This window comes from Phacochoerus africanus, chromosome 4, assembly GCF_016906955.1.
Source record: "Phacochoerus africanus isolate WHEZ1 chromosome 4, ROS_Pafr_v1, whole genome shotgun sequence".
NCBI lineage: Eukaryota > Metazoa > Chordata > Mammalia > Artiodactyla > Suidae > Phacochoerus > Phacochoerus africanus.
Window position 1 is genome coordinate 40,310,566 of NC_062547.1, and position 22,302 is coordinate 40,332,867.

The 22,302-nt window shown below is 48.1% G+C and overlaps 1 protein-coding gene across 1 annotated transcript in view; it reads right to left on the reverse strand.

The window, feature by feature from the left end:
* SLC6A5 (solute carrier family 6 member 5) overlaps nucleotides 1-10,947 on the reverse strand; it is a 54,620-nt gene extending 43,673 nt beyond the window's left edge. The window contains exons 1-5 of the mRNA XM_047774276.1: nucleotides 10,683-10,947; nucleotides 8,729-9,265; nucleotides 5,924-6,062; nucleotides 3,189-3,320; nucleotides 2,663-2,836 (exon numbers count right to left, since the gene is read on the reverse strand). Of these exons, the coding sequence (XP_047630232.1) occupies nucleotides 2,663-2,836; nucleotides 3,189-3,320; nucleotides 5,924-6,062; nucleotides 8,729-9,265; nucleotides 10,683-10,685 (985 nt within the window). The 5' untranslated portion in view covers nucleotides 10,686-10,947. The remainder of the gene's footprint in view (nucleotides 1-2,662; nucleotides 2,837-3,188; nucleotides 3,321-5,923; nucleotides 6,063-8,728; nucleotides 9,266-10,682) is intronic.
* Between the last annotated feature and the right edge of the window lie 11,355 nt (nucleotides 10,948-22,302).

A 22,302-nucleotide genomic window follows, 5' to 3' on the forward strand; every position in this document is an offset into this window, starting at 1 on the left:
TTAGGATTGTGGTTAGGACTATAGCCGTGGCAGGCAAATGGGGTCAAATCCCAGGTCTACCACAGAGCTGGTTTTATGACCATGAGCTCCAGATTTTTCACCTGTAAAACGGAAATAATCATTGAACCCATATGTTGGCTTGTTGTCCATCTTCATATTGGTAACATGAGTGAAAGGGTTTACCATAATGCCTGGTGGGCAGTAAATGATGCTAGTTATTATTATTAAGGGTTAAAGTGTTGCACAAATATTAGTGGATATCATTCACCAAGGATTAACAGGGTTTCTGAACTGCAGGACAGCTGCAGGATACCACTCACCACAGCCCACGTGGTCCTGAGGACATGCCCAGGGAAGCCTCCTGGGAGGCTGAATCAAAGCAACAGCCCTGGAAAGTGGCTTCCCTCCCAGACACAATCTGGAAAGGGCAGACAGGGCTCCAGAATGACCTTGAGATTTTTCTCCACTCCAGACCTCACCTCCTGGAATATGCACTTTGCCAAAATGGCAACCATTTTTGAGAATCCCTTCCAGCAGCAGATTATTGCAAACAGTACCTTACCATGTGGGATCCTGTCAGACAGCAGTTTTGCAGAGGTGGCCCTGAGCTGGTAGGAACTGCAGGACAAAGAAGGACGGCATTTCATTCCAAAAATGGTTGAGGGAGCCTAATTAAGGAATGTGGGCCGACACGAGCTGGGTGGTTCTCAGCCTTGGGTGCACAGGAGGAACTAAAAATGCAGATTTCTAGGCACCATCCCCAGCTAGCCCAATTTACTTGGTCTGGGCTGGACCCTAAGAGATGTCTTGATTGTCTGGTTGCCCAGGTGATTCGAATATGTAGCAGCTTGGGCTGGGAACAGCTGTTCTGAGTTAAAAATCCATCCACATGGAGATGGTAAAGATGAGGGCACTGAGGCCCAGAGAGTCTAGGGACACTTAATCTTGGTCATTCCGCTAGTGGACCACACACATAGAACCCCCACAAATCCCTATCCCCCCATTCTGGAGCACTTCAGGTGCCCAGGGTTTGAATTTGATGGGCACGTGTCTCCAGATTTAGCTCCCCTGCAGCCTCATCCAAAGCCTCTCCGGTTGGAGGCTGGACGTGGTGTGTGCATACATGCATGTGCTTGTGAATTACTCCCCTTAACAATGTGCATCTCTCTGGGGGTGTGGGAGGGAAGGATCATCTTTCTTACACGCTCAAAGCATCAAGTAATGTCCTAGTTCTGCAGCATGGCCGCTGTTGCGGCAAAAGAAGTGGTTTATGGGACCAATGCTAAGAGCCAGTCACAGAAATTTCACAGGGTTCTGACTTTAGCCACATCTGTCATCAAGGGAGTAACAGATCTGCTGGGGAAAGAAGAAACCACTTGCTTACTGGTGCTCATGAAAACAACCAGTGCGGAGTTCCCTGGTGGCCTAGTGGTTAAGGATTCAGATTGTCACTGCTGTGGCCCGGGTTCAATCCCTGGCCCGGGAACCTCTGCATGCTACAGGTGCAGCCAAGGAAAAGAAAAGAGAAAAACTGCATCACTGACAACAACAACAGAGAGCAGCGCCTTCCAAGGCAAGTGATGCTAGCACCTTCTATTTGTATGCTTTTCCAACCAATACCACATCCTCCGTTTCTTTTTGCCTGACAGCCATCCCATGAGGTAAGGCCGATGAAGAATGTTGTTAATGCATCTATTGTTCAAATGAGGAAAACTAAGATCCAAAGAGAAGTTACCCGACCCAAGCACACATACCATCAAGGGCAAGAACATCTTAGAGACCAGGAGCTTTGCTAACCACTCTGCTCTGATCCTCCTCCCCATTGCTCTCTTGCCCTTGACCCAACTAGCTGACAGCTTCCGCCAAGCCCCCACGTCCCAGGGGCTTCAGGTCTGAGTGGGTCTTTCCCCAGGAACACTCCCTGCCACCCCAGGCAGCCTTCCCCTCTTCTACGAACTGCATTATGAACACTTTTACAGAGGTCCTCGGTATAAGCATCTGCTCTCATGTGTACTTCAAACACTGGGCTGCATTTTTTTTTTTTTTTTTTGTCTTTTTAGGGCAGCACCGTGGCATATGGAGCTTCCCAGGCCATATGGGGTCAAATCGGAGCTCCAGCTGCCAGCTGATGCCGCAGACACAGAAATGTGAGATCTGAGCTACGTCTGCAACCTATACCACAGCTCACAGCAACACCAGATCCTTAACCCCCTGAGTGAGGCCAGGGATCGAACCTGCATCCTCATGGATACTAGTTGGACTCATCAACCACTGAGCCACAACAGGAAGTCCCCTAGGCTGCTTTTTGTGGCCTGTGGCCCCAGAAGCACATGTATCACTCTCTTAGACCCTAGATCTCACTGCTTTACAAACTATACCATGCAGACGAGTCTCCTGGGGACCTCACCAAAATGCAGGTTGGAGTAAATCAGACTATTTACTCCACATTTTTAACAAACACTCCAGCTGTTCATGAACAAACGAGAATTTGATTACCCCTCCTCTGGGCCCTGAGTTCCTTAAATATTACAATTCAGTATTTTTGAGGTTGGTGTCCCCAGCCCCCAGCACAAGACCTGGCAAACCTGATAAATGTGCTCAGTTGATCTTCACTAAATGCGTGAATGAATCGTTCCCCTTGCAGGAGTATATCCAAACTTACCTAATAAAAGTTTGGTTTTATCTTTGCATTCGGGCGTGTTCCAAGGGTTGTTGCAGGAGCCCCAGGGCAGCACAGACACAAAGGAGGCAAACAGGTAGAAAAGTGTGTAGCAGATAATCACATTGTAGTATATGGCTATTAGGACGGAGATGATCAGCATCGCGATGCCACAACCTGTGGGAGCAAAAGTTCCAGGGCTTCATTTCCTCCAAATCTCATGGAATTCTTACAGTTGGGCACCAGGTGGGGACCAAGGGCATGGCCCCCTCTTAGGGATGGATACACTGATAATGGAGTGGACTCTGAGTCTGCAGTGACATTCAGGCATTCTGCCAGGAACAGAACGAGGCCAGAGGTGATCTTGGGCCATTTTTCAGAGGGTCCAGAGGTGGAATTGATCAAATCAAGAAGAAAGGGGTGAGCTCTGATCACCAAAGCAAGTCTCCTTCCCTGGGGACACATGGTGCCAGAGAGGCCAGGGTAGGGCTGAGGAAGCTGTGAGGTTGGGGGTGGGGGAGGGGCTCACCTTGTAGGGCTGGGATGGCCTTCCACACAGACACTGGCCCCTGGCTGGCAAACTGGCCCAGGGACACCTCTAGGAAGAAGATAGGCAGCCCCGCCAGAGCCAGCATCATCAGGTAGGGGATGAGGAAAGCACCTTGGGAAAGAGAGAGTGGGAGGTGAGGGCCCCCAGGCCCAGCCAGCTCAGTCCACCTTCCCCCTTGGGCGGAGCCAGCTCCCTCTCCTTCTCCAGGGAGCATTTGGTATTCCAGCTCAACCACGGGTGCCCAGGACCATTTATGAGCCCTCCTCCACAAAGTGCAAGAGTATCTTGCAAACACATTCTTTTTTCATTTCATTTCATAGGTCACTAGGGGATGTGTGCTGGTAGCGTTTTATTCTTTTTCTTTTTGTTACTCAAGGACTTCAGTGTCCCTGAATTAAGCCCTTGCGGGGTTTAACAAAGCCATACCTCTCATTCACCACTGGAGCCAGATGTGGTGAAATCTTATTGGCCTCTCAGCCCATCAAGGACCTATAATCTGCTAAGCTAGATGCCAGGAGCCCTTGATTTGGGCCCTTGGTTACCTGCACACCTGCCAACCAGGGTTGGGCCTGTGCTGCCAGACAGGTGGCTGGGACATCATGTTTCCCACTTCTGTAGCCATCGCACACATCTCAGCTTCCTTCCCCATCTTAGAAGTCCCTTCCATTCTTCAAGGTCAACTCAAATGCTTCCTCCTCCAGGAAGTCTCCCTTCTCTGTCTTCCCACAGTACCACTCCCCAGGCGCTGAGCACTTGACAATATTTCTGTGGGTGTCTTATCGAGACCATGGGCCCCTGACGTGATTGATCCTTCATCTCTCTATCCCCCAGAACCCCCAGTCTAGGGCAACAGTAGCTGCCAGGCCTCCGCAGACTTGCTGAGAGTTCTCTGAGGTTCTTTATTGTCAAGGATTCTTTGAGTTAGTTAGGGAGGGGCTTAGGGAAGCGCCATGATCTTTGAAAAGGTTTGGACTGGAAAGTGCTGTTTCAGATCCAGAACCAATTCTGGACTCGAGATGCCAGAGCCCAGAACACTGGACCCCACAGAAGGAAGGCAGATCTTTCTTTTGTCCATTCTTCCTGCTGGAAGGGCCTTTCCTGCCCAGTCCTCTCCCTCTCTAGACAAGGAAGGCTATGAGTTGCTGGGGAGTAAAACCAGGGCTATTGCTCTATACTCTTCCTGAAAGTGTTTTCGAGAAAGACATGGATGGTGAGAGCCTTCTTTTTTGCTCCTGGGAGCAAGCTCTCCACCTGCACAGAGGGAGGGCCTGGAGCCCCGTGGCCCAGCCACAGTGCAGTGTGGAAGAGGCTGCCTCCCCCCCCCCCCCCTCCCTAAACTTGGAGCCGCCAGATCTGTGATGAGCAAGGTACCGGCCATTTTGACTTGTCTAGCTGAGCAGTGGGGCTGCAAATTTGCCCTGCTCCCTAGACTGGAATTCCCTCCCACCCCATCCTGGGTGTCTGGCTCTCTTCCTGGCGCTGGAAGCCTTATCACAGCACCTCTGGCCCACTGCCTACACCCTGGTCTTGAGACTCCCTGTGGGGAACCAGGCGGAAACATAGCTGGGCACCTGCATGTGCGTGACCAGCCTGCGTTCTTCTATTTTCAGGGCACCCCTGATTGCAAACGCTCTGTTCACCTCATAAATACTTGTCAGCGTGTCCTAATTTGGAATTGGGGGAGGGTATTGACATATCCCCCCCCCCGTTTTCACTGTCACCTGATGTAGCACCAGTCCCTCGTCCCTGTGCCTGCAGCGCACCCCAGAAACCAAAATCAAACTTAAGCTGCCTTAACCAATAGGGGGAGGGACGCATTTCTAATCTCCTTGGTCCAGTTGAGAAGCTGTAAGAAGGAATCCTCGGTGCAACTTCCTACTCCTAGAGGAGACTTGACTTCTCAGTTAGATTGGCCCTTCCTCCGGTACCACAACATGGGGAGGGCAAGCGAAAGGGACCTTGAATCTGCCAGGTCCCTTCTCGGTGGGTACAGAAAAGCTACAACAGATCCTCGAGACCTGGCAGCTGGCACATGCCTAACTGGCATCCTCCTCATTTTAGAAACAGCTTTCCTTGTACTCAATGTGGACAAATGAAACGAAAACCATTTTTCCTAAATGATTTTGCTAAAGTCAAATTTGCCCAAGAAGATATACGTGTGTGGGTACTTCTAACATATTTTCAAGAGCACACAAGGCCAGCCCCTCTGTGTTCCTACTTTCCGGTTTGCCTGCATCCTGCGTTCTGCATGACCCCAAACCCCCATTTCCAAGGTATTCTGTGTAGGCTGGGATTTCCAGATTGTCATCTTAAGACGTCTTTAATTCACTGTCAAGGACCGCACAGCTCCTGGCTCTAGTCATTTAGAGCTGTGGACACTGACATACTTGTGGGCTAAATTAGGGTTTGAACTTCCGTGTGCCATTGTTCGCTTGAATCAGGACACAGCCTCCCAAGGTGGACCAGTCGGGGTATCTTGGGGACCCTCCTATCCCCTGAGCTCCATCTCTAGATAAAAGCCTTCCTGGATCTAGTGGCAACCAGTGACAAGGGCTCCTGCCCTCCGCTTCACACAGATGCTTATAGGGGATGGAGCTGGAGAGTGAGGAGGCTGCTCTGAGCCTCCCCTCTCAGCCCCCATCCAGGGCACTCCCCCAACCCGCAAGTACCCGCCCTGCCCCACTGTGCCGGCAGAAAGAGCAGAAAAGCCATACCTCCCCCGTTCTGGAAGGCCAGGTAGGGAAACCTCCAGACATTGCCCAGCCCCACTGCATACCCCACCATGGACAGGATGAAGTCCAGTTTGCTGGACCAGTTCCCTCGGGCCTTATTCTCATCCCCTTGCTCGTCCTCCTGGGGGCGGAAAAGCACATTGTCGGATAACAGCCCCGGGTAGGTCCGCAAGCAGGCCCCCATTCCGCCCCTCCCCCTCTGCTGAGGTTCCTTCCCAGCAAGCAGGCCCCCACTTTTCAACCGAGGATGCATCGGCAAGCAGGACCCCAATTCTGAAAAGAAGATGCATCTACAAGCAGGGCCCCAACCCCTCAACACTGCACTGAGAGTCTTTCAGCAAGCAGGCTCCCAGCTCCAATCTGAAGATCCATCTTTAAAAGACACCCGAAACCCTCTTTCCCAAATCCTGCAGTCAGGTCACACCAGCAGGCAGCTTTCCCCAAACCTTGAACCTGTAAGTTGACTGCAAGCAGGTCCCTCCATCCCCAACCCCTGACCAAGAGTTCATATGGCAAGCAGGCCCCCAATATCATGCCTGAAATCCCCAGCAAGCAGGTTCCTAACCAATCCCTCTCCCTTGATTCCTCAACACACCCCTTCCTCAGCCCTTTGTTTTGTTGGAGTCTGTGCTAGGGCCAGAAAGAGAGCTGCAATGCCTGAAGCCAGCCAGCTGGAGCCCCAGGCTCACTTTCTCTCTCAAGCCTACTGGTCGATCCTGCCTGGTCTGTTAATTGAAGGAGGGCACCTTGCGGCACTATGACAAGGGAGATGGGAAGGAGGAAGATGTGGGGGTGAGACAAGAGGGAGAACAGAGACAGTAGGTGTAGGAAGAGTCCAGACCTCAGAAACCTTGAGTTCTGGTCTAAACTGTACTCCTACCCAGCCGGGTGACCCCAGGCAAGCCACTGGCTCTCTCTGAGCATCTCTGTCCCCATCTGTAAACTGAGGGGCTCAGAATCACTGTCTCCTGAGGCACTCTCCAGCTCCAGCAGTCTATGGATCTTTGGGACTCACTTCTCCAAGCTCACACTAAGATGCTTTCACAGGGCAGTCCCTGGTTCTGGAATGCCTCACTGCTGCGCAGAAAAAGCTGCAGGTGAAGCCGCTTTGAATAAACTTGGGAAATGTTCAGTATACCTGGGCACCTCACAAAGCTTCTTGGGACCTGAGTCACTGCACAGCTTCCATCTTCTCAGTCACCCTCCACCTCCTAGTCTAGCAACCTGGCATGTCTACACTGTTCCACAGGCCATCAGAGGGTAGAGAAGCAGCTGCCAAGATGGGAAGGAAGTCTTGGGGAGAGAGGAGGGCAGAGGGGGGTGTCAGAAAGACAAGAAAGATGGGCAGAGCTGAAAATAGGCAAATGCGGGGCTTGAGCTATACATCTTTAACAGCTTTATACATCTTTAACATCCTGCTAGCTAAACGCCTCCCCCACACATACCACCTCCAGCCTCCCCCCTCCCCCCACTCTTCCAGGGCTAGCAAGGGTGGGAGTTCCGGCTCCTTTTGCCGCAGTGCGGAGGTTAAGCAAGGCAAGGGAAACAATTTTTTCTGCTTCCACTTGGGGTCACACTGCTGGGCACAAGTGTCACGGGCAGTTAATGCACACAGCCAAACACTCGGGAGGCAGACCCTCCAAAGCAAAGGCCAGCAGGAAAGCCTAAGTTTATGTTCCAGTTGTTCTAACAGTTAAGCTCCTGCTTTGCAGGCGTGTGGACAAGTGTGTGTGTGTGTGTGTGTGTGTGTGTGTACAGACATTAGAGTAACTAAGAAGGGCTCTATAAACCCTAGATCTCACGTGGGCAGATGTTCTGGTGCAAGCACACACCACCGGATACACAGTCTTAGCCCCGGAGCCCAGGGAAGGAGAGGAGATAGTGGAGATGCGGGCAGTGGGAAAGGAAGAGCTGAAGTATGGAAAACGGGAAGTGAGGGAAGGAGGAATCAGAGAAGGAGGGAGAAGTACTGGAAGGAGGTGGAAGAAGATTAAAAACTGGTGTGGGAGAGGGGCCACCCCTAGTCACTTCATCCCTAACCCAGGATTGGAATTTGCTTTGTGGGTTTTTCTTGCCTCTGGCTGTCCTGATCAAATGCAGGAATGAATCCAGGTTTGTGGGGCCTAAAACCTATACAATTGAGAGAGACACTTTAAGAAAAGTGTATACACACAAAATTAGGTACTAGGTTTTGGAAGGGCCCAGGGAAAAGACAGGATCTAAGGCTTTAACTTCAGTAGTGAATGGCCTCATGTAAACCACCTCTCATTAAATGAGCTTTCATATGATAAATGTAATTCACTGTGCAAAGCCTACTGGACTTAAATTATTATCCACCCCATCCCCACCACTGTCTCAGGTTTTTCTCTGTATTTTCTTCTCTTTTTCTTAATTAAGAATATATTTTTTTTTGGAGAAAAAAAAAAAAAAAGATCCAGCCATTAGCAAGAGGGGGAATCCTGTCTGCATAAAGATTTAAGAATCTGAATGCCTCAACTGCCTCATGAGCCTGCACTTGGACTTCCGCTACCACTGAGGCTGGGAAGGGGCGGGTAGTGACAGCTCCGAGGTCCCTATCCCTTTGGCAGGGTCGCTGCGGCCCTTACGCCCCAAACTGGCGACCCCAGCGCAGTGCGAGTTTCTGAAGCCCCAAAGCTGCTTCCCGCATCCATCACCTGGCACTGCCAACCGGGCTCCCCATCAGCACACGTGCAACCCGCCTCGGCCCGGCTCGCCTCTCGCGCGGCGGGAGCAGGAGGTGTTGCGGCTCGAGCGCGACCTGCTTACCTGGGCCGCAGCGGTGGCCACACTGCCCGGGAGCACGGACGTGATTCCATCCGTGCCCAGCACCACGGTGCTCTGGCTCATATTCACCCAGCCTACGGCCGGGGTATTGTTCCGCTCCAGGGTGCCCTTGCCCACACTCACATTCGCGTCCCCCTCCGGGCCGCGCAGGGCTGGAATCTTACAATGCAGTGCGTTGCCCGGCCCGGCGACCCCAGAAGGAGCTGTGGCCTGTGCGCTATGAGCCTCGCTCAAGTCCCGCAGAGCCGCCGAGGCCGCCGGCGCCCGCGAACTACTGAGTTTGCAAGCCCCCACTCCGGGTCGCTCGGTCTCGCAGGCTCTAGCGTCAGGGGAATGGAAAGTTTGGGCGCCTGTGGAAGCGGACCTGGGCACACGCGGCGGCGGTGCGGCGGCGGCTGCGGGAAACTCCTGCTCCGGGCTCGTCCTGGGCGCGCACGGGCCATCGTGGTGGCCAGGCGCCACCGCCGCCTCCAGACTGTTGGCTGGGTGTTTATTCATTTCCTGGGGAGCGCCGCAATCCTGCAAACACAACGCGAAGTTCGTGCAAAAAAAAAAAAAAATTTACAGCAGCTTTAAAAATACCTGTATCAGGGGCCCGACTATCTTCAGTCGGTTGAGCACGAGACTCTTAAAAATACCTGTAACTACTTATAGAGACGTTCACAACGCAAATCCAGGCACGATATCTGACGAACAAATGGAACCTGGAATTTTTTTTCCCTTCTCCTCCAAGAAAAACACATCAGTATTTCTCAACCTGTCTGTCTCGTCGATAACCAGATGACATAAAGAGCTAATATTCCCCTCCCTGATGGAGAGTGAACTAAGAAAAGATGCAGAAATTTTTGGAGAGAGGAGAGGTGGAGGGTGAAAATAGCCCTACAGCCATGAGCTCCCCGCCCTCTTTGGATTTCACATCACGGCTGTAGGGTGCCCACGTCCCCATCACCATTGTAGAAAGATTCTTTAATTTTCCGCCCCATTTCCTTTGTCATTCAACAATGCACACTGCTTTTTTTTAAATAAGTGATAGACAAGCTGCAGCCACAGAAGCTGATGCCCTGGCACCTGCGAGCGTTTGAGGCCAAATCCATGTGGGAATCCCAGAGCTCCACAACCGACTCCTGCCCTCCAGGTAGGGATAAGGATAGTGACCAAAATAACAGTAACAACAACAGCACGAAAACAATAATAAGCCAGATTTAAAACACAAGATAATAACCGAGTTTATCCTATACAATCTACCTTCCAGACGCCCAGATATTTAAAGGAACGTGGGAGAGAAGCTTTTTGATCCTCCCCATTCCCCAAGAATAACTACTCACAACAATCTAATATCCTTCATGCCCCTATACTTGCTTGGGAACCAAAACTCACAACTAATTTTCATTTGATTTCTTCCAGCTGGACTTCAAATGAAGATAACTGCCAGTGGTGGTATTTCCATCCATTTTTTTCCTCTCATGTTATCTTTCAGCGTTTCCTAAATATCAGTACTGATAATTACTATTATAAGAATAATCGTGTTCCCCGAATTTCAACCACACGCCTCTCATCTAACCTTCTTTCACCAATGCACAGATCAGAACTCCTTAATTTTCACCAAATCTAAATACCTCAGCTCCAGCCAGAATTCTTAATAGCTTCTAGGACGGAAAGCGACCGTCTTCAGTACTGGCATCTGGCTTTTCAGCACCGAGGACAGTTCCCGGAATAGCGGAGTTAGGAGACACCTACCTCAGCTCCACAGCCTCGGAAAATTCTTTCCGACCACAGGTGAAGCTCACAAATACAATGTACCTACGGTTTCTAGAATTGTCCTCTCTTAGCCTTCCAGAATGTATGGAACATTTCACAAAGAAATATCCAAAACGAATCTCCCCTTCCTACCCTCTCAGCCCCCCTTTCTCTTAAAAGAACAAAAGCAAACACTCACCATGTCTGAAACTGGCAACAGATTGAACGGGTAGAGAGTGAAACCACCTATTGACAAGACTAGGTTTGGCTCCAGCTAGAGAGGCGCTTTCTATATCTCCTTGGGAAGGCCGGGTTTGCGTCAGCGCAAAGCAAGGTGCCCTTCGTTTGACATTTTCTTGATAATACAAGTTTGATAAATCATTACCCCCTTGGATTCGAGCTTTAAAGGGACAACAGCCAAGAGTACGCTGGCCAGTTGTCACTCGGGCGGGAGGGGGCTGCGTTTCGGCGTGACTCATGTGGGTCTGATTACTAAACCGAAGCCACGGGAGAGGACGGCAGAAGTTTGCCTCCTCCTAATTAGAGGAAACATGGGAGGGACACGTCCCACTGCACCCAAGCCGAGACGCAGCCACCAACGGAGCGGATTGGGCTGCCGAGGTGGGCGCGGGATAAGGAATTAAATCACTGTCATGTTTCCGACTTTCTTTTCGGCTAGATCTCATTACTGCCTCTCCAGGCAGCGGGTTCCGCAATATTATCCTGAAAACGATGGAGGGTCTGCATGAAGCACCACATTCTGCAATGGCTGTGCACAGAGGTCCTGTGATTATAAGGCTGTACCCACCTTGCATGTATGCAGACCTCGGATTCTCACAGCCCTACTCTCCCAGTCAACCAGTGTTGGGAAAATCCTGGGTTTTCCCTTTAAAATCAAGATCTAGTGTTTGCATTTCTAGTTTATACCGACTAACATAATTAAGATAAATTCCTGAGTGAAACTGAGACTATTCTCATTGTATTTTTTAAAGCTCTGAAAACATTATAGAGACATATAAAGGAAATTATTTCTAACAAGGATCTGGTTCTTAGGACACTCTCAAAGTCAAAGGAAACCCATTCTTTCTTCCTCGCCCTCTAAATAGAAAATCACCACGACCAAAAATGATTTGGATGCACAAGGTCTTATAGACCCTCCATATCATCATGGGCTACAACCTGGTGGCAAGGCTGGCCCTGCGGGATGCCACCAGAGGACGTTTCACCCTACTGTGGCTGGGATAGGGGTGGCCATGGCAATAAAAGGATGAACTTTCTGTTGGTACAAAGCAATGGGTATCATCACAGGAAAGGGAAAAAACACTTTTACACAGAAGGTATAATTTGGTGACTAGCAGGGGATTGATAATAAAAGCTTCCCTTCTCTCCTTTTTGGACAGGCTGGTTCGGGGAACTCCAGGCCCCGGGAATGGGGAGCTCCGGAAGGTACTTTGTCCCTTTCCTGCTGCCCGCACCCGGGTCCACTGCCTCAGGGTTGGCGCCGTTGCACTTGACTGGACCGTCCCCACGCGGCGGGAAGACAATGCCGCGGCCGCGGGCGAGGCTGCGGCAGCAGATTGCAGCGGGTGCCCAGGGCACTACTTCGGGCCCCTCCTGTCTCTTCCTGAGCCGCCCGAGCGCACTCACTGGCGCTGCCGCCTGGTCCCTCCAATGACTGCCGGCTGGGGACCCACAGTCTGCGTGATTGTGGAAGGAGGACGGTTTCCCTGAAGGGACCTTTCTTGCGAGCTGCCTTGAGGGCTTCAGGCCCCTTTTTATTGTAGTTTTGATTTAACATTTATTAAGCTCTCAATATTGTACAATCGCGCAAGAGCGTTCCATGAATCTAGCCTTAAGAACAACCTTTGAGAAACTCCTGGTTTGAAAGCTTTAGAAAGTGAGGCTCAGAAAGTTGCTTTCGAACTCTGGAGACTCTCCCAACGCCCTCGCACCCCGGGCAGTCTGGGGCAGGTGCCCCCTCCCGGGGGGCCAGCTCAGAGCCAAGCCCAGCGAGGTGGGGGTGGGGGGAGAGTAAGGGAGACGGGATGGGACTGCGGTGGGCTCCCGCTGGAGGAAGGTCCGGAGATCATGTGGGGCCAGAAATCCCACCGGGGCGCTTGCCTTGGCCCTGAGAGCGCTCAGAAACACCCTGAACTCTGGGAGCCACTGGGAAAGCCCGTGGGGCTCTGCCGGGCGCTTCTTCGAAAACAATCCCCAATTTCCAAGGAGCCAGACCAGGACACGAGAACTGTAAAGGGCAGGCTTGGCAGTCCCAGACTTCGGTGCTACAAGGCGGGCCCCTAGGTCAGAGTAGGCCTCCCTCTGCGGCCCCTGGGCGGACTTCCAAGAGAGAGTCACGACTTCCAAAAGTCTCCCGTCAGTTTTCTCAATTTGCATTTGAGCCGCCCCCGCCTAGTCCCGAGTGCTCAAAGAGCGTCCAGCCAGCTCACCCACACTCGGGGGCGCACTGACGTCCTGGCCCGGCTGGGAGGGAGGAGAAGTGCGCGGAGGCGTTGTACTGCTTCCCTAGTCACCCCAGGTCCTGGCCCAGCCCCCGGGCCTGACATTTTGCCGGCAGACCCTCCCCGGCCAAGTGCGCACACGGTGTCCGCGTGGGGCACGATGCGCGTCAGGTCCTTCGGAAGCGGTTGACGCGCAGGCTGTGGGGTGGGGAGCGGGGTTGGCAGAGACGCTGCTTTGGCTTTCAACCTCCTCCCACTTTCAGCCGCAGGATTCTACAGGGGAGGGGCCGCGTGGAGAGGGGAGGGAGGGTGAAGGGAGGGGGAGCCTAGAGGGGTCGCTCTGAAGCCAGACGGTGTGCCAGTGCCGAGTGGCGGGCACCTGCCTGGCGGCTGGGTAGGGGTGGGAAGGCAGGAGAGAGCAGGGAGCCCAGGGCAGCCAGTCATGTGCTCCTGTGTGTGTCAGTGTTCGAGAAGCGCCGAGGAGGGGGCCACAGCACTAAAAAAAACAAGAAGAAAAGGCTCACGTCCCGTCACACAGGCTCCCACCCCCGCCCTCCTCAGCCGCCTGTTTGGAGTGATAATCGGGCTCTGAGCACTGTCGCCGAGCAGGCCGTAAATCCGCATCCATCACCGCGCAGCCATTCGGTTGGAATTAGCCAGTCACTGCGGCCTTAATTACTTTGTCAAAGATGAAAAATAGTAATTGATTTTGCCCTCGATCACTCTGCTCCCCCCCTCCCCCCGCATTTAAGCAAATAAATAGCTATTTTTGAAAACCAGTGTCCACCTAGCGGAATAGGAGTTGAGGGGAAGGGAGTCTACTAAAAAAGAGACCTTCCCTGGAAGCCCTAACACCAGTTTTTGTGCCAAGACACGGGGGGGGGGGGGCAAACTGGAACCCAGGCAGGAGGGCAGCATTTGCATTCAAGATGCTGCTCTCCTCTGCAGAAAGGCAAGAAGAGGGAGAGGAAACAGTGTTTTACAAACCCTGGTTCTGATGTTAGCCTGGCGCTTGCGGTGCCAGCTGCTTCTGCTTTCTTCAGGGCAGCAGGTGAGAAATGAATGCCTGCCCACCAATTTGACAGAAAGGGGGTGAAATTTGCCTAAGGTCAGTGGGCTCTGAGCCCATCTCTGTTGACTCTGGTCCGCAGAGTCTCTGTGTTCAGGTGATTTTGATATGGGAGCTGTAAACACCTAAACATTCTATAGATGATGAATGCCAGGGCTCAGTGTGGGTTTCAGCTGACATTGCCAAGGTAATCAAGAAGCTATGCAGTACTTTTGTCCCACTTGTCTACTCCTGTTTGCTTCCACTGCAGTGTTGTGTGTTAAGAATGTGGGCACTGCAGACAAGACTATACCACCTCATTGCTCTGTGACCTTGGGGGGGGGGGGATTCTTTATCTGTAAAATGAGGATAACAAGAATGTGGCTGTTTGTAGATTATATCAGAGCATGCATGTGAAGTACCTAGACTGAGGCTGGCTGCCTGGTATGCTTTCAATTAGCGATTGTTATTATTCAGACTGCAAGAATTATCTGTTTGAAGCCCTTCAGAATTGGCAAATAAAACAGTTCTTTCTCCTTGGTCCAGGAGATTTACTTGGGTAGACATGCACAGAATAGAAAGCCTGACAAAGTAGATAATCATTGTGCAACATTTTCCCTTCTCATTCAGTGGTTTGGTCAGGCAATAATCAAGTATTTATCTTCATTAAAAGAAAATTGGGAGCATCCTTAAAACGTACTCAAACACAGAGGCTGCTGTGAGCATATCCTGTTTAGATCAAGGTAAATCTCAACATACACGGCAGAACCTTAGAGCTCTGTAATCAGCTTCACTGTCCAGCTCTCATTTGGACCTTAGGTATCAAGGAGACACAAACTAATCAGGGCAAGCTTCCTTCACCATAGCATTTCAGAAGGGTCTGTACTTGGACATCAGTTATTCAGCTAAGTAACTAGTCTGCATGCAAAATATAGGTTCAAAATCCCTAGACTGAGACAAGCAGGACGCTTGTTCCTGAGTCAGCAGTAGTGATGATTTTTACTTCACTGCAGCAAAACACAGGGCAGTGGGCGCAGGCGCAGAAGCAGAGAAGTTTAAAACAAGCTGCAAAGAATATTCAAGGTCATCTATAGTCCCACACACCTGCTTTACCAGTGACAAAGCAGAGGTCCAGGAAGGAGAAATGAGTGTTCAAGGTCACTTGCACGACAAAGTCTAGCATCATCTCTTTTTTAAAGAGAGAGAGAGAGGAAAAAAAAGAGCAACCACACTATTTTTTGATTCAGCAACCCCGCTTTTAGAAGTCTATTCCAAAGAAACAATAGCACAATGCAAGAATATTTATTATAGCATAGTTAATAAATGAAGCTTAGGGGAAAAATACCTGCATTAGATCAATGGTATGTCTAAAGCATGAAATGATTTTTGCAGCCTTACAAAGAATGGTTTAGAGCCATACAGTTGGCTTGGTGCTGAATGAGAACAGCATATGCACTAAAGTATGTATAACATCATTCGTGTGTGTATGTGTGTGTGTGTGATTTTCTAGTAAAATGTGGAAACACACACACACACACACACACACACACACACACACACCTAGGATTACTGGTGGAGAGGAGCATGGGCACTGATGTGAGTAAAGAGGAGAAAGAGGGTAAAAGGCAAGTGGAAAAAAGAAAAGTGAAGGAAAAGAATGGACTTAAAAAAAAAAGGTTGTAATTATTATGTGTATAAACTCATGTGAAATGTGTATAACAATTTTTAAAGGAAAAAAATCAGAACTAGAACTTACTGCTTTCATTAATGAGGATATTCACCAAACAGGCTACTTTCATTAGGGAGTATTAAGCCTACATCTATTTGACTGTCTTTCTCTGAGGAGTAGAACTCAGAAAAATGAATTCAGTTAATTAAGGATCCAAGCTACTGATATTTGGCTAATCCTCCTTCCTAAAGTCCTGCTGTTTCTGTCTGTTAGCTCTGCTGGGCTGGAACCAGGGCCTAATCAAAACCTTTAGAGGACAGAATTTTGGAAAGTACGATGATGTTCTGTCCCCTCCCTTCCTTGCAAAGTCCATTAAACTGTAAAATAATTTAAATTGAAACGACACTGACATTTTCTGATTTCTGCTTTTCCCATAATGACAACATTGATATTTTTCCGGTAAGCAACAAATTCACTTCTTTCCTCTGTCCCTTTTTCTTATCATTCTTATAGTAGCCCTGCCTTAATGACTGCATATGTTTGGTATAATGACATGGTAATCACTTTCCAAGTTTAAGTCTTCTGTGTTTATCCTTCTGCTCAAAGTTCCCAAACCCAAAGATGGGGAAACCAACCTTGAAAGAGAGATCAGTTCCCAAATGTATTCATTCTTAGAAGTACAAGATTTCTAATACCTGGGGCACAAGATACTTTCTATAGTGTTAATAAAGAAGAATCTCTACTTTTTTTTTTGTCCTTTTGCCTTTTCTAGGGCCGCTCCCGCAGCATATGGAGGTTCCCAGGCTAGGGGTCGAATCAGAGCTGGGCCTATGCCAGAGCCACAGCAATGTGGGATCTGAGCCGCGGCTGCAGCCTACACCACAGCTCGTGGCAACGCTGTATCCTTAACCCACTGAGCAAGGCCAGGGATGGAACCTGCAACCTCATGGTTCCTAGTCAGATTCATTAACCACTGCACCACGACAGGAACTCCTCTCTATTGTTTTTCTTGAAAGTTCTTATTACCCTTGGCCTTCTGTTATGATCCCAATTAGTGACAGGGGAGGGGAATTTGAGTTCAACGACATGCAAACCTAGCAGGATTCCCCACAAGTGGAGCAGAACAGATGCTGGGAAAGCTTTACTGTCTAGGCAGTTGACGGAGTTAACTCAAGGCTATTGAGTCAAATCTGAGCAAGGTACAGAAAGACATAATGGTGAATACACTGGTCCAGCAAATGGGACCTTGAAAATTCAAGATCTTTTATACCGGTGTGTAGATAGGTTTCCAGATTTTGTTACATCTCTAGGAGACAGTGTCACTAGGCCCAATTTACAAGGGCACTGTCCAAATGACAAAATCAGATGATTGGTACCCTTGTAAATTGGGCCTAGTGGGGCCAAGGTCAGTGGCACCAAACTTGGTACTGTTTGGTTCTAGAAATCTGCAGCATTCGGTACGGCATGAGGTCATATCAAATAACAGCCTGGAAGAGTCTGCGATCTCTGTCTTTGATAGACAACCCAGAGTTCATTAATCATGGTGGCAGTCATCCCCAGGGATGTCACAATTAGAGGTCAGAAATGATCTGTGATATCTTTAAAAATAATCTCTTAGGGTTGCATTCCATTTCAGAGTGTTTAAATATTCTATCCAAACATATTCCTGAATGGGGGTGACATGAAGTAGTGAAAATAGGGCTTTAGAACGGGTCAAGAGTTTGAATCTAAGTTCCGTCCCTTACTAGCCATGTGCTCTTGGGCAGCTACTTAGCTTCTAAGTGTTGCTTTCCTTTTTAGTCAAATGGGGTTTCTGTACCGATTAAAGGAGATAAAGCATAGAAAGCTTCTGGTATAGTGCTTGGCACAGAATAACGGCTCCTACCTTGAGATAGTGGGTTTTAGTCGGGATTTGATTGACAGTATTCCCTAGAGATGTAACAAAACGACTCCTTGCTCTAGATCTTAATATTACTGGCTTTGTTGGCCAAATTTTATTCTCCCCAACTTTCTTGATGCAACATAAGCTTTTTCTGGTGTTCTTTTTTGTTTTGCTTTATTCTTTGCTTTCTATTTTTTTATTTTTTAGGGCCACAATGGCAGCACATGGAGGCTCCCAGGCTAGGGGTCGAATAGGAGCTGCATCTGCCGGCCACTTAGCAAGACCAGATCTGAGCCACACCTTTGACCTACACTACGGCTCATGGCAACGATGGTTCCTTTAACCCACTGAGCGAGGCCAGGGATTGAACCTAAGTCCTCATGGATACTAGTCAGGTTCATTACTGCTGAGCCCCAGCGGGAACTCCTTTTTCTTAAACGTGCCAGGCACAGTCATGACTCTATGCCTTGGCATCTACAATATCCTTTGCCTGAAATTCTCTTCCCTCCAGAGTGAATTCCTAATGACACCTTTAGACTCATTGCCCAAAATGTATCTTCTCTCAGAGACTTTTTATGAACAGAGTTAATATCTCCATTCTCTGTGGTTCTCTAACACTAGTGTATTATAATTATTTTCATGTGTCTTTTCGTCTATGAAGTTACTAGACACAAGTAGCAACATACATTTAAATTAATTAAAATTAAGTGTAAAAGTCCATTCCTCAAACATACTAACTACATTCTTAGTGTCCAATAGCTGCTTGAACATTTCCATCATTCCAGAACATTCTATTGGACAATGCTGTTCTACATTGTGAAGCCTCCAGGAGTCCCCTGGTGGCTCAGCTGGTTAAGGATCTGGCATTGTCACTGCCGTGGTGAGAGTTTGATCCCTGGCCCCAGAACTTCTGCATGCTACAGGCCTGGCCAAAAAAAAAAAAAAAAAAAAAAAAACCTGTGAAGCCTCCAAAGGCAAAAGAATTTAATTTTTTTTTTTTTTTCCTGGCTGCACCCATGACATATGGAAGTTTCTGGGCCAGGGATCAAATCTGAGCCACAGATGTGACCTATGCCATAGCTTTGGAAATGCTGGATCCTTAACTGTGCCAGTCTAGGGACTGAACTCACACCTCAGCAGCGACCTGAGCTGCCACACAGACAATACCAGATCCTTAACCAGCTGGGCTACGGTGGGAACTCCGAGTTTTATTTTCTAAAGCCTCTGTATTTCTACTTATACTGACATACAGTAGGCCCTTAGTATTTTTTTTAATTTATTTTTTTATCTTTGTAGAGCTGAACCCATGGAAGTTTCCAGGCTAGGGGTCAAATCAGAGCTGCAGCTGCCAGCCTACACCACAACCACAGCAACGCCAGATCCTTAACCCACTGAGCAAGGCCAGAGATGGAACCTGCGTCCTCATGGATGACGGTCAGATTCATTTCCCCTGAGCCCCGACAGGAACTCCAGGCCCTTAGTACTTTGAATGAGTGACCTGAAAATAATAGAATAACCTTGATTTCTTATGTCACCTTAACACATTCTCTAAACCATATTTTGTCTTTTTATCCTTTTTCAAATTATAAAGATAAAATATATTCATTAAAGCAAACATGAAAAAGTCCAAAAAAAGAACATAAAATACACATTTCCAATACTCCAAAATACATCCTGTTAATATTTTGGTATGAGCCCTTCTAAACTTTCATGTGTATAAAGATGTAGTTTTTGTTTTGACAAAATTGAGATCATGCTATTCCTAGTCTTTTGTAATCTGCCTTTTTTCACTTATGTTGTTGATATATTGCCCATTGCCATGGAATCTACATTATCATCTTAAATGATGCACAGATTTTCATGATATGAATATATCACAATGTAATAATTATTGTGCATTTGAACTGTTTCCAATATTTATTACAAATACTTCTGTGCTACATACCTATCTCTATGCATTTTTGCTTACATCTCTAATTTGGATCTTAGTGTAGATTCCTAAACGTGGAATTACAGTTTAAAGAAATTGCACATTTTTGAAAGTTGGAATTATCTGATTTGGACAAGTTTTGTTTAGTCTTTGAGGCTTGCCTCAAGATGCAGACATGGAGCTGAGTATGAAGATGTAACCAGGCTCTGAGAAGAGGGCGACAGTGCTCTGTGGTTCATTTCCACTCCTCTTCCCAGTGGTACCAAGCAATCTGTGAATGCCTCTGGATATAAAAAACCATGGGAACAAAAAGCCATAGTATGTTTCCATAAAGACTAAACCAGCTTTCTATCATAAAGGAATTTTTTTAATGGAAAGACTATTATTTGGCAAATGCAAATATTTGTAACTTCAGTGTGTGCATATCCAAATTTCATACTATTAGGGCCAAACAAATAGGCCCATCTGTTTACACAGGATTTAACTAAATAGTTGTGAGAAATAATACAAACATTGTTAAAATGTCTGGGATTTGTGACTGCTTTCTCTGCAGTGCAAATACTGGATTCAGGGTTCTCTCTGGTTTCTGCAGATTACATGGATGATGACATGTTTTTCCAAGTCATTAACTTGGGCACAGCTTTTGGGCCAAATGAGAAGCAGCATCCAAACCATTCTAAGAGTCAGGATGATTGGTGGAGCTGACAAAGGAAACACCCTCTGTCATTCACCACTGTGGGAGCATTTGGGGAGGGTGATTGCCTATGAAGGCTCATGGTTCAATGACCCCATTGTTTCACGAAGGCCTGGTTTCACTGATACTAAGAGAAAAAGGTGGAATGTGCCCCCACATGGGCTATTTAGGTGACATAGTCAATGATATTTTCAATTTTTTTTCCTTTAGAATTTTATTCTGACTTTTTCTTGCATTAAAATTTGGGGATTTTTACATTACATTATAGAAATGAATAAGCAAAAATAAGAAAATAAACACATCCCCCCAGGACTCTTTTGCTTGCCAAGGACAGAAAACCAACTCAAAACTAGGTGAGGCTCTAGGTACCAAGTTATGGCTAAGTCAAGGTCAAAATGGAGCCGACCTCAAGGTGGGCCAGATTCCAGACTGCCCGTAGCATCAGGACCCTCTCTCTGCGTCTTGGACTCTGTTGGCCCATCTGTTGGTTTTCAGACTCTCATGTAGAAGTTGTGCCACCAGAAAGCACAGGTGAGATAGCAAGGGAAGTTTGACAGAGGGGAGAAAAGTCAACAGGTTATCAGGAAGAGAGTTACTACTGTGGGCAACTGGAGTTCAAGCCTGCTGGGTCCCCTTGAGGCGCCATGTGGAACACAGGTCAGAATTCTCCTACTAGGAGCTAGGGGAGTTAGGAGGCAATTTGTGCACAGACTCCCATCCCTAACTGATTGAGAACTGTCCCCAAGGGAGTTAATCCCAGCTCTTGGGGGCACTTTGTACTTGGGCTGAGTGCTGAGAAAAAGTCTCCCATAGGACAATGGAAAGACATGGGTGCCTGAGGTGGGAAGTGGTCATTATGCCAGAAACTGCCTAGCACAAATGCAAGTCCACCATGAGATGGGACAAAGCACTGCTGAAGGGACATTAACATCAACCTGCACTTTAGTTCGTCCCTCACACAGACCATTCACACAGACACTGATTGGTCCAGGCTTGGTCATGTGTCCATCTCTTAGGAGCAGTGGGGCAGTGTGCTTCGCGTGGAAGTCCCATCCAAACAATGGGAGGGGAAAAATTTCCCCTGAAAAAATGGTGGGGTAGTCAATTACACTTATCAGGACAAGTGCAGGAGAGATGATCATCATCATCAAAAGATATTCACTTCCAAACTTTAATCCTACTATAGCATTATAACCATTGAATATCTTGGTAAATATTCTTCCAGATTATACCTAATGATGCATTTTTCCTTCCAAACTCAGAACATACCATCTATGTATACGTTTGTTTTTTCTTAATATATAATCACTTCACTATAGTGAACATTTTACTATATATGATTATAGAATATATAAAACATATTAGTCAACATATTTTTAAAAATTTGTCCTAATTGATTTTTTTTTTGGCCATGCCTGCAGCATATCGAAGTTCCTGGGCAAGGGATGGAACCTGTGCTACTGCTATGACCTAATCCACCGCAGTGACAATGCAGATCCTTAACCCCCTGCACTGCAAAAGAACTCCCTGTAGTAAATGATTTGATTAAACGTGGGCTGGGAGAGAGTTCCCGTCGTGGCACAGTGGTTAACGAATCCGACTAGGAACCATGAGGTTGCAGGTTCGGGTTCGACCCCTAGCCTTGCTTAGTGGGTTAAGGATCCGGCGTTGCCATGAGCTGTGGTGTAGGCTGCAGATGTGGCTTGGATCCTGCATTGCTGTGGCTCTGGCATAGGCCAGCGGCTACAGCTCCTATTAGACCCCTAGCCTGGGAACCTCCATATGCCGCAGGCATGGCCCTAAGAAGACAAAAAAAAAGGGGGGGGGGCTGGGAAGATAAATAAATGACATCCCCAGTAGCCTCTCTGCCCAGAAGAAAAAGTTTTAATGACAGAACTGCAGGCAAAAGAAGAAGCAGTGTTAAAAAGATCACCAATCACCAACTTTGAAGTCATAAGGCTTGGGGTTTTGAAGTCTAATTCTTATTACTAGGTATGTGACCTCTGTCAATTTATTCAATCTTACAAAAGCTCATATCTTACCTTACACATAGTAAATGCTAAACAAAATAAGAACTTTTAATACTATAAAGTTCCGTTTAAAATAAAATGAAACAATTAAAGGGGGAAATTAA